Source organism: Tyto alba, unplaced genomic scaffold (genome assembly GCF_018691265.1).
Source record: "Tyto alba isolate M040663 unplaced genomic scaffold, T.alba_DEE_v4.0 Super-Scaffold_6, whole genome shotgun sequence".
NCBI classification, from domain to species: Eukaryota; Metazoa; Chordata; class Aves; order Strigiformes; family Tytonidae; genus Tyto; species Tyto alba.
This window is the reverse complement of record NW_024881327.1, coordinates 30,477,459-30,489,527: the sequence shown is the minus strand read 5'-3', so window position 1 is coordinate 30,489,527 and position 12,069 is coordinate 30,477,459. Positions and strand designations below refer to the sequence as shown.

At 40.6% G+C, this 12,069-nt stretch overlaps 1 protein-coding gene across 1 annotated transcript; it reads left to right on the top strand.

Annotated features, from left to right (window-relative positions):
• Positions 1–91: 91 nt before the first annotated feature.
• On the top strand, positions 92–10,420 carry LIAS (lipoic acid synthetase). The gene is made up of 11 exons (XM_042808368.1): positions 92–205; positions 808–980; positions 1,673–1,766; positions 2,524–2,604; positions 2,832–2,988; positions 3,889–3,946; positions 5,120–5,248; positions 5,732–5,877; positions 7,582–7,652; positions 8,435–8,546; positions 9,490–10,420. Exons 1-11 carry the CDS (start codon positions 125–127, stop codon positions 9,540–9,542), a joined length of 1,155 nt encoding a protein of 384 aa, XP_042664302.1. The 5' UTR covers positions 92–124; the 3' UTR covers positions 9,543–10,420.
• Positions 10,421–12,069: the final 1,649 nt, after the last annotated feature.

Sequence of the window (12,069 nt, the reverse complement as noted above, 5' to 3'; positions counted from 1 at the left end):
TAAGACGCTCAAAAGGCAAGAGCAGCCGACGCTCGATGCGTGCGAGATGAGGGGGGCGGGCAAGCAGGCAGGCGGGGCGGCCGAGCGCTGAGTGGGTCGATCGGGTCGCCGGGCGGGCGCCGCCATGTCGCTGCTACCGTGGGGCCGACGCGGCGGGGCCGCCGCCACGGCCGCCCGGCGGCTGCTGACGGGGCTCCGGGGGCGGGTGAGTCAGCGCCGCCGTACTGCAGGGGGGTGCCGGGCGGACGGGGGTGGGCCCGGCGGGAAGGAGACCTCGGGACGGTGCTCCGGTGAGGGGACGGGGCGCGTCGCGGCGGCGGCAGCCGGTGCCGTTATCCGAGATGGCCGCGGGAGGGATGGGGAGGCTCCCACGCACACCCGCACCCACGCCCGCACCGCGAAGGGGAACCGCGGGCCCCATCCGCTTTAAACCCCGCTTTGGGGAGCCCGACTTGTGCGGCGTTTGCATCAACATAACGCCCGTCAGTGACTGACCTGGCAGCGGACGGTTTTAATCGTCTCCACGTCTCGGTTTTCACCCCTGAAATTGCCAGTTAATCCATACAATGATATTTCTGTCCAAAAACTGTATAACTTAGTTTGATCGGGCGGTATTTTGGAAAAGATCGTGCTTTATGTCTGTTTCACGTGCCTTAAAATGAAGAAGAGAATTAGAGGTTTAACTTAAAGCTAATTGGGAAAATGCTTACACAGAGCGTACCTTAACCACCAAAAAGACAAACAGTTATTTAGAATATAATGCTAGTACATTTATCATTCAGTAAATTATGGTGTTGCTTCTCTTAGGTGTCTGGGAGCCATGTGTGTAACCAGTACAGAGCATCAGGTTCTTCGCCAGAAGAAAAAAAAGAGTTTCTGCAAAATGGGCCAGAATTACAAGACTTTGTATCTGGAGATTTGTCAGACAAGAGCACGTGGGCAGAGTATAAAGGCAACTTAAAGCGTCAGAAAGGAGAAAGGTAATTGTGATTTTAATAACCTGTATTTGCTTCCATCCGCTATCTTGCATGTTTAGTATTAGCTACAACATGCACACAATGTATTTTTATAAATTTGGTCGTACTGGCTTGCAAATTTCATATTTTTTCAAGAAAGACCAAGCATGTTACAAACTTCAAATGCAATCAAAATGTGAAGATATGGTGGCACTTTCTCACTTGAGTGCCTATGCCGTGGCCTGTATTAAATTACAAATATATATCAGTAGTTGAGTGTACCCTACTTTGGTGTTGAAAAAATATTATTGATAGAGTAAAACAAAAAAGGAAGACTAAATTAAAAAAATTCTTAAAGCCTCCATATTTCCAGTTACAAATCTGATCCGACTTTGTGGTAGCTGTGGAACATATACTGCCATTAATTGTTGCAGTCTCCAGTGTGGTACTATTAAGTCCCACCAGTACGGTTAACAGTTTTAAACATTTGAATGACAACAAACCGTTACTCTTGAATGTTGGGATGATGATAAACATGGAAGAGGGAAGTCCATTATGACCATGAATGAAGTTAATATTGGTTGCTGAGTTGTGTCAGTTTTCGAGCAGCCTTTCCTAGTTGGGATCTGTAACAAATTAAAGTGGATCTGTAAAATTAATAGAAGCTTAGCATGTAAATAATCTATTAATCTTTATATTTTCTTGATGTTACTCAGGCTGCGACTTCCTCCGTGGCTGAAAACAAAGATTCCCATGGGAAAGAACTACAATAAACTAAAGAATACTTTGAGGAGTTTAAATCTTCATACGGTAAATCTAGTACCAGCCAAGTTTTCCTGTAGAAAGAAGGCATTTTTTACAGATACAGAATTATTTCTCTGTGGAAGACAAGCAGAACACGTTTTGCATGATCTTCAACGCTGAAACTAAAACCCAATGCTGGTCTTTTTTTCCAGCAGAGAATTCTACCTATAAAGAATGGAGTCAAGTTCAATAGAGTATTTCATGGTTTTCTTGCCGTGACTTTAAATTCTAAGGTTTACTACCTGCATCACCAAACAGATCAGAAGATGCTATGTTTTACTTTTTAATGGAAAGACACACAATTTCAGAGTTACATATGTGTTTCGCATGAAAATAAATTCTAGGAATACATGTATTTCGTTAAATATACCTTCCAGATGGTAAAAAGTGGTAGGTATGCATCAAGAGCTTTTTCCCTTTATTTTTTTTTCAGAGTAAGGTCATGCTTTGATGCATCATAGGCTTTGTGAACATTTTATCAGTTTTTACATTTAAAATGTCAATGACAGTCTGTGCTAATTAATAAGGCTGAGGAGTTTTTGGAGTTGGGAAGTAGGTGAAAAGAATGGCAATGGATGTCACGAAACAATTCTTCTCTTCCTATCTATTCTACTGACTTATAAAACAACCTGTAACTGTTAATCTCCTCACAGTCACAGAAGGAATTATGTTCTGTTTGTAGGCTACTATTGAAATTGATCAATAATATAATTTTCAATAATATGGAAAAAAAGACAGGTACATTACTGTCTTTTACCTTTAGGTATGTGAAGAAGCACGTTGTCCCAACATTGGAGAATGCTGGGGAGGTGGTGAATATGCTACAGCTACAGCTACTATTATGGTAACCCATTAACCATTCCTTAAGTGTTCTGCTAATGTTTGAGCTGTTTATACTGTTGGATCTCTACTTTTGTGGAGTGGGTATATTACAAGAAATTTAGACTAAAGCACTGTCCTAGTTTTTTTGCCTAGTATTGGGATTTGTCTGATCTAGCGTATGTAGCTGGGTTTCAGCTAAGCAATAGTGACATGTACAGTGTAAAGGTAGGAATGTCTTTCTTATTTCAGCTGATGGGTGACACATGCACTAGAGGTTGCAGATTTTGTTCAGTAAAGACAGCAAAAAATCCACCTCCACTGGATCCCGAGGAGCCTTACAACACAGCAAAGGCTATAGCTGAGTGGGGCTTGGATTATGTTGTATTGACGTCTGTGGACAGAGACGGTTAGTATGTTGTCTCTCATCTCTTCCAGTGTAAGCTCTCTTATACATTATATGGGGTAAACACAGACCTGGATAAACATTTATCACTCAGCACAGTTGTTGAGGATTACTATTTTTAAGGAGTCGACAGTGCTGAAACTTTGGAAAGTTTCTACGTATTCTTAGTATTTCTCTATGTCTGGTAAAATATATCAGAAGTCACATTTCTTAAACATAAAGAATATTACAATACTAAATACAATACAATAATAAATACAATACTAAATATTTTATAACTTTTAATAACTATTATTTATTCATTTTATATTTTTTTTCAAAATACATCCATATACACCATGTTCTATTACCTGATTAGCTAAAAACCCACCCACCTACACCAACTTCATATACAATACCATTACAGAACTTCCTTCCAAAAACTAAACGTGAAATATATGTAAAAAAACTGAAAGTTGCTTTTTTTCTAAGGTTGTAGTAGCTTCTTTGTGGGGAAAACCACTGTAAAGACTGTTTAGTATGGTGGAAAGTCCAGTAGCTTTGAAGTGGCTTACAATAAAAGAGCAATAATGCGTATATTTCAATTTTTGTAGAACTGTTTCTCAGACCAACACCATAAAGAGGTAAAGCCATTCAGTGCCCAGGCTGACAGTGAACCTAGAGACAGGTAAATTCGGAGTAAACATTTGAAGCCTGCCCTAGATGATCACAGACTTTGTGCAAAACAAGGCTTGGTAGAATATATGTTGTAAATAAGTGGCATAAGTGGTAAGATAAGACTGGGGTTTGACTGCTTTATTATTTTGCATTTAAATTGGAATCCACATGTTTTTCTTGGCTTCACTAATGAGTAAACACATTTCTTGAACAGAAAGGTTAACTGAGTAATTGAAATGCTTCTAGATATGCCTGACGGTGGAGCAGAACACTTTGCAAAGACAGTCTCCCATCTGAAAGAAAGGTATATCGTTAATGTATTACTATTATTAAAACTTTAGAATGTGGTACTGCATATAGGTCAAAATTACTTTTAGCTGGACTATTCCAGGGGCCATGCAAATACAAAAGTCTGCCTTTAGCCCATCTGTGTCTGCCTTTAGCCCATCTGTGTCTTTTTTTTTTTTTTTTTTTTTTTTTTTTTTTCCTCCTGTTTTTCATCTTTCTCATATCATGGCCCCAAAGTATTTTGAATTTGGATGCATTTCCAATTTAGCCCAGGTTTATTTGAAGCTAAGTACTGGACTATTTCTTTGAACAGGCAGCTGGTGGTTTACCAGGAAATAAGTACATACTTTTGAGGTATGTTCATTCTTGAAGCTCGAGGCTCAAACAGTGGATTTAGATAACAGTGTCACCACATGACAGAAGAAGTTGGGTTTCTCTTTCAGCAGATTGCTTTGTTTTCCCACAATGGCTGTTTTTCAGTCTGTGATTGTACCTTCCTGTTTTACCTAGCCGCGCCTTCATAACATCGGTGCCCTGCACGCCATTTGATAGCATACTTGTCTACCTGCAGATTTAATTTCTATAACCCCATTTAAGTCTTTACCCAATTTATCTTGGGACTTGAAAGGTTCCTGCAGTTTTCCCCACCTGCCTTTCTGAGCTGACTGGCTCCTGAACACCAAGGTTAGATTCCAGGGCGGTAATGCAGAGACTTCTTACTGCTGTAGGCAGAATTACAGCTCCTCTGTGTTTTGGAGCTATGATATTAAACTCATGTTAGGTTAACCTGCAACAAAGACACGGGAAAAATCATATATAAACAGTGAAAGCGATTGTTCAAGAGACTGTTTGAATCGCTTTTATAGTTCTTATTTGGCTTTCCTTCTATTTCAGCTCAGATCAGTAAAATCAGGAATTAAACACGATGTTTTGTTTGAATTGTAATACAAGTATTTGCAGAAATCTGTTGTTTTAGAATTGTATCCCAAATTAACTTTGCTTTACTTATCAGACCATCATTTATTTGGCTTTTTACATTTATTTGTATTTTTAAATTTATTTGGGTTTTTACATTTATTTGGTTTGGGGTTTATGTTACGTTTATGATGATATTTTTATGCTGTATTGAGTTTTTTAGCAACAGTGACACAAATCCCATAGATGTGTTAATTTTGCCTCTCCTTTTCAGGAATTCAAAAATCCTGGTAGAATGCCTAACCCCCGATTTTCGAGGAGACCTTAAAGCTGTGGAGAAAGTAGCGTTGTCGGGACTGGATGTGTACGCCCACAACGTGGAGACGGTGCCAGAATTACAGAGGTAAGCAGTACCAGTACGTATCAAGGGAGGAAAGCATAAAACGGGCGAGGGGTTTTGTGAGGGGCATCTTTGCGCCGGGGCCGGGCGGGCGGGACAGGCCGCGGGGCGAAATGGCGCGGGGCGCGCGGCGGGCCGGCCCCGCTCCCAGCCTGCCTCGCGCGCGGCGCCGCCGCCGCCCTGCCCGCCGCCCGCCGGCAGAGGGCGCCCGCGCCGCGCCCCGGCCCGGCCCTCAGGCGGTGTCGCCTCATCCCCCACCCTCCTCATCCCACCCCTCGGGCCGCCGCCTCTGGAACCGGGCCGCATCCCATCGCTTTGGGAGGCTTCGGGGAGGGGGTTTCAGCCAGTGTCAAAACTACACAGCTAAAACCTCCCGAGGTGCCGTTTTCGCTGTGTGGAAACGAGCAGACCGCGCCTTTCTTGGCATCTCTAACTCCTGTGCGCCCTTTCATGCGTTTTTAACCCTTGTGCTGAAAATACGAAAAGGAAGGTCCGTGATCCGCGAGCCAACTTTGAGCAGTCCGTGCGTGTGCTGAGGCATGCTAAAGAGGTCCAGCCCGGCGTCATTTCTAAAACCTCCATTATGTTGGGGTTAGGCGAGACAGATGAACAAGTATATTCCACAATGAAATGTAAGTTGATGTTGAAATATATGCCAAAATTCACAGGTATGGATTTTATTGTGTTGGAAAACAGTTGTAAGCATCTTTGCCTCTACATGCAAATCAGTTTGCTGGTGCAGGAAATGTTTTCTAAGCTTTATGGACAAAAAAGAAAAAAAAAAAGTTTAAAAAAAGATTGAACTTCTGAAATATTTTGCCTTCATCTGGCTTTCAGATTCAGTTTGACAGGTAGATCCAGCTCATGTCGATTTCAATGGAAATTATAACTACCTTTGTGTGACCATATTAACATTCTTATCTTTGCAATACTTAAATAATGGACTTGCAACATAGTTGCCTTATTGCAAATCCCTTTTTAGAAATAGCAGACCTGATTGTTTAAAATAAATTATTTCAGCTTATTTAGATGCAGAAAAAGCTGCTCTTCTTGCAGCTGTAGCAAGTTCTTATGTTTTCATGTAAATGTATTTTTAAGAGGAGAAAATTTCATAGCAGTAACTGAATGCAATGCACTTGTACAAATAATAAATCCTATGGCATTTCTCCCATACCCTGAAAGAATGTCTACCTGGTACTTTATTTTGTGTCCAGCAACCCATATTTAGAATGCAGTGATACAGTCTAGTTTTTCTGCAGCTGTCCGACAGTTGGGCCCATAAAATTACTGTTCCTGATTGTCCCATTCTCCCTTCCTAGCATTTCCTAGCCACAAGAATATGAAATTTCTGATTTGGTGCTATTTGTTTTCAGGCCACTTTCGTGCATGTATTTGGAGACAAACTTACCCACCACATTCATTCCGTTACCCTATTTTTGTTCCCCTTCCATCCTCTCGGTGTGAGTTAAAGAACATATGAATGTGCTGATATTGAACCAGTTTCTTTACAAAACCATTTTAATCTAAACAGAGATTCTAAGGTAAAAGTGAGTATAATGCTGTAGTCAAAACACTGTCTTTTTCTCCAATTCGATGTGGGGCAACCAGCCCAAGTATCCAGAAAATACATGGAGATGTTCATGCAAAATCTGATTCTTCAGCCATCCCTTTGTTCAGAGTACCCCACTAGCTGCAGTGAACATAATTCAGGCTAGCTGACTATTGGGTGTCTGCATTTCCCTCTGTAAGTAGACTACCTGAACTCATTTGCTGTAGATTGATCCTAGTACATACTCAAATTTTACCAGAGAAAGCTTATGAGATTCTGCAGGCATCAACACTAACGTACATCATAAGTATGTAAAACTGGCCAGAGAGGTTGGCAGTTTCCCCTGATTTACAACTCTTTAGAACTGTCCACATCTTTTCGGCATGAAGTCTCTTGAAACAGTGGAGAAGTGCCAAGTGTATGTGCATGCTTCCGTTTTTTGTCAAATGAAGGCTCTGACCTAAAGGCACAATGAAAAGCAGTAAGAGAAAAAAGACAAGAGCATGTCATCTCTGCAGTGAGACACGTGACTGCAGTGAAGTGCAGCGCAGTGGTATTCTCTCTAGCTTCAAACTAGATCGCTCAGGCCTTGCAGCAGCATGGAGCTCAGAACGAGGTGTGTGGCTGGTGCTCCTGGAGGTTGCAAGTTCCCTTTGCAGGAGAGCAGAATGTAACCCTGCAGGGTGCTGCAGAGAGACCTTTGCTCAGGCTTGGAAGGAGGGTATTTCTGCTTGCTGAAAATCCCTCATGATCCTTCTGCCGCTAATGGGGAATTTTGTTTTTACAGTATTGCGGGAAGCAGATGTAGATTGTTTGACGCTAGGACAGTACATGCAACCAACGAAGCGTCACCTAAAGGTAAAAATGCCTTTGATTTACAGACAGTGTTATGGTCTGTACCTTGCACAGTCAAGTTTCCTCTTTCTTAATTGAGGCTTGATATGCATCCTTACCTTAACTGCAGATGCTGGGAAAAATTTCCTTCCTTGTTTAACCTGAGCTTCATCTGTTATGGACTCTTCACTAAAAATTACCTCAGCCATCTAATCCCTTCCATCTTCTGCAGGCTTCGCATTGCTACTGTCTGCTATTAACTGGGGAGACAGCTGAAGCTGAGGCATGATTCTGGAAAACCTGAATTTCAGTGTATCTCTCAAACATAATGGCTCAAGCCAGATCTTCTTCATTATCTCATAGGCTCTCCCTTAATGGTGCCACATCACCTGGGAAATTACCGTTTTCTCCTTTTGTAATCGGTCCAGACCTTGAGTCTCTGTTCTGTTCCTGTGCTTCACTGAAGTAACTGTTAGTGAAGAGAATGTAGGACTACTGTATTTTTTATTACTAACTTGGAGAAAAAAAAGGGTTGCTGGACAGGACCATTCAAAAACAGAGTGAAGAAAATTACAGAATAACAACTAGAAATTAAATTCTAAACTTTTGGCTAAATATGAAAAGCGAATAAAATGCATTCTCTTGGTAGAAAGCAGAGAGAAAATTGCGTTTGTGACTTGACTGCTGAAAGTTTTGGAGTGTAAAATTTTGAACTTGCAATATAACTGCGTTTCATGTGACTACATGCTAGCTATAGCCATTTCCTTTGCATTTATACCCGATAAAAATTAATTCTTTTCACTCAGGTTGAGGAATACATAACTCCTGAAAAATTTAAGTACTGGGAAAAAGTTGGAAATGATCTCGGATTCCATTACACTGCCAGTGGGCCCTTGGTGCGCTCCTCCTATAAAGCAGGTAAATTACTGAAAAGCATTCGATTCTTTAGCACGTACCATTTTATTATATAAAATTAAAACAGTGAAGTAATATGTAACAAAGCTCACCTTAGCTCAGGGGCACCTCAGGTAGTCAACCTTTGGGTTTTTTTTTAAATTATTTACACTTACTATCTTCTGTAGGCCACCTGAATGCATCAGTGTGACAGTAATTGATATTTGTACAATTGCTGTGCTGCTTAAGCTAATTTTTTGCCAATCCTAGTTTGTAGTATACTTAATGCGTAAGGCAGGATAAAGGGTACCCAATTTGCAAGTTTTTCTTTGCATTCTGCCTCTTGGATGCTTCAGGGTTTAATGGGGCTCTTTGTGATGTAATTTTGTTGCCTCAGGCAGAATTTATTTACAGTGCTTTAGAAATAATTACACTTACGGCAGTGCTTTTTCTGACAAGGCACTAGGCATTAAGTAGCAGCTGATATTAATGGAACTGTTGTGTAGGTCCAACAGCCTGCTTTTCCCTAAGGAGAGAGCAGAGAAAACTCATCTGGGGTACCTTGCTTCTTGGACTGTTTTAATGGCAGCTTAAACAAGATTTACAGCAGGTTTTACTCTAGGTTGCTGATATTTTTTGAAATACGAATTAATTTTTAATTAATTAAATCAATTCACCTTTGCCTGTCGGAAGTCACAAAGAAGCAGAGCTCTTGCATAAAATTGGGCATGAGGAAAATCAGGATTTTGGGCTGGAGAGGTTGTTTAGGCTCTGGGCTTGGGGTTTTTTTACATCCCTACTGTATGTGTCAAATACACTGTTGTAGAGATTTGAATTACAATTGTTCTTACCAGTATTTTATAGTATTGTAGAGCAGAATACTCACATTAAATAAGAATGTGTGTTTTGCTTTATTTCATTGAAATATCTACAAAATATTTTGGTGCTTTTTTTGCTTTTTAATTAGGTGAATTCTTCTTGAAGAACCTAGTAGAAAAAAGAAAGACAAAAGCCATCTGAAGATGAGAGTGAACTTATTTAAAGCAGCCAGTTTTAAGGATCCCTTTTTCAGCACATAATTATACGCAGTTCCAGAAAGGCAGAAGGCCATATGGTGGATGTATGAATAAACTTACTATCTTTCCAGAACACTTTTCTCTCACCAAAACACTTCACATTATTTTACCTCCTTCTTCCTGGCAAGGCTACAACTACATAGTACTTCTGCTGTTTGGCAAAAAGTCAGAAGAGAGAACTGATTTTGAAAGAGAGATGGAACTGAGGTGGAAGAAATGGAAGCTGAAAAAAAAAAAAATCAGACATTTAAGTGAACAGGTTTGATACTACCATCAGTATTGCTACAGTTGTTATTTGTGAATATGCTAATAGTAATCTGAAAGGTACTGATATTTTGGTGTATCTTACCGTTACGTAACATCAGCTTGCAGGGGCTCTGGCAACTGGAGTTCTGAAGAAAAATTGTGTACAGGGCAGAGGACCAGATTAGGGCTATCTTGAACCACACCAGAGCAAGGATTGGTAATACTCCTTTAAGAGAGGTCTCTTACCTACATCTTAAGAAACTGAGCCATACCATTCTGATAGCTCATGCTTTTCAGCTGCTTGCATGTCTCCAAGTGTAAGCCTTAGTAAACACGAGGTATCAGACTGAAGAAAACAAGAGCCTTTTGTGGCAAGACAAATTAACTGGGTGTAGATCCCAAATAATTTAAACCATGTGGAAAATGAGTTGCCCTAACAGCATAAATAGAGCCACCCCAGTTTGGGGATATGACTGCACAGGTGCTCTTTGGTACTGGGTATGCAGGACTGTTGCTATTCTGTATTGTGCTTCTAATCCACAGGTGTTGCCTTATTAAAGGAAAGTTCAAAACCCAGTCTAAGGGTGTGTTGGTTGTGTGTGTGTGATCTGGTTACCTGTCCCCTTGAGACCTGGCCTGGCTGCTTGAATGCAGAGAAGTGAAGTGTATTATAGATGAAATGTGAAATCCGTTGTGTAGCCTGCTAAGCTCAAGCAGAAATAAAAACAGGGCTTATGGTATACTAGCAGCTGTAAATTCTTTATAGTCATGCTAGTTCAAAATGCATCTCTAATCATTCTCAGTTGTCTGCTATGGACATTTTTGAACTGGCTTCAGTTATATCTTCATGAAGTTATTTGAGAAACATGCCAGAAGTTTGCTATCTGGTCCCACACTCTCACCCTGCAGGTAATGCTAGGGCTGGCTGAAGGGCTTTTTTAAACTACTGCAGTCCATATGAAGGACAGTGGACGCTCCACCCACCCCAACTCAGCCAGATGTTAGAAGGAAGACAGCCAGTTAGCAGGTTAATATATAGGAGAAACGTGAGACTGTCATGAGCAACAACTATCAGATTATGCTGGTGAGGCCAGTGATGCACAATTGACACCCAACAAAATAAAGTATGAAGTACAGCAATATTAAAGCATTATGAAGACAAATAGCCTCAAGCTAGAAGGAATGTACTAATTAAACAGTGTAATGGAAGTGTAAATTAGGGGAAGAGAAACCCCAGCCATGAAGAACAGAAACAGAAGTCTTAATAGCTGTACTTTGTAAAAGGCAGAGGCAGGCAAGGCATCTTCCTTTTTTTTTTTTTATTAAAAACATATTAATAATGGATGTTAAACTTAAAAAGAAGTCTGATCACTAGTCTTGAAAATACCAGGCATACTTTGAGCCAAAAATGCCCTGCTTCAGCTGAAGTACACTGAATGCCAGAGCAGTTGAAGGTTATCAATTATGGTAGGGAAATTCAACATCCCCTCCACAGCAGCAGGCAGGGAGAGGTGCAACATTAACTCCAGGATACCTGCACATTTAACAACTGCCAGCGTTTATGAGGGGTCCTACTATAAATAATGGTTTTGACTTACCTACAGAGCAGATTTAACAGAATTATTACTGTAGCTTTTGCCAAGTTACTGCTCTTTCAGCATACCAACACCAGAAATATGGAAAAAGGAATTCTGAGCCACACAGCTATTATCAAACTGGAACAAGAGAACACTGCACAGTAATTATCCATGACTTCTTTACAGTGAGAGAAATAATCCTTCTGGAAACACAGTCCAATCTTATTTCATGTTAGAATTATCTTGTGAATTGCTGCTGGGTGGTTTAGGAAGATTATCTCATGCTTTTACACAGCTGTCTGCCATCTGGTACCAAGTTTCAGAGGCTACATAAGCTATTTTCTAACTGCATGTTTTGCTGTAGTTTCTAAGGAAAGCAGACACATTCTGACTTCATACATTGGAGGGGTGTTTGAGGATAAGGCCTAAAGTTCTTATCCTAGTCAAGAAATCCTGTTTTTACAACCATCTTCCTTCTTCCCCGTTCTGTTTTTCCATAACTGTGTGTTAGAGCACCAAACTCTCACAGAGGTCCTGGTTATAAATTCAGCACAGGTTTCATAACTATCTCAATTTTGTTTCCAATGAAACTTCATGTTTAGTGACATTTTCTTTTTGTATGCCAATCACTTCATTCTGTCAGTTTGT

Excerpts from the sequence above, each read along its gene's own strand:
- LIAS (XM_042808368.1), top strand. The coding sequence starts at position 125 with ATGTCGCTGCTACCGTGGGGCCGACGCGGCGGGGCCGCCGCCACGGCC. Across the intron at positions 3,947-5,119 it reads GTCTCCCATCTGAAAGAAAG|GAATTCAAAAATCCTGGTAG; the intron begins GTATATCGTTAA and ends TCTCCTTTTCAG. Across the intron at positions 5,878-7,581 it reads AGTATATTCCACAATGAAAT|TATTGCGGGAAGCAGATGTA; the intron begins GTAAGTTGATGT and ends TTGTTTTTACAG.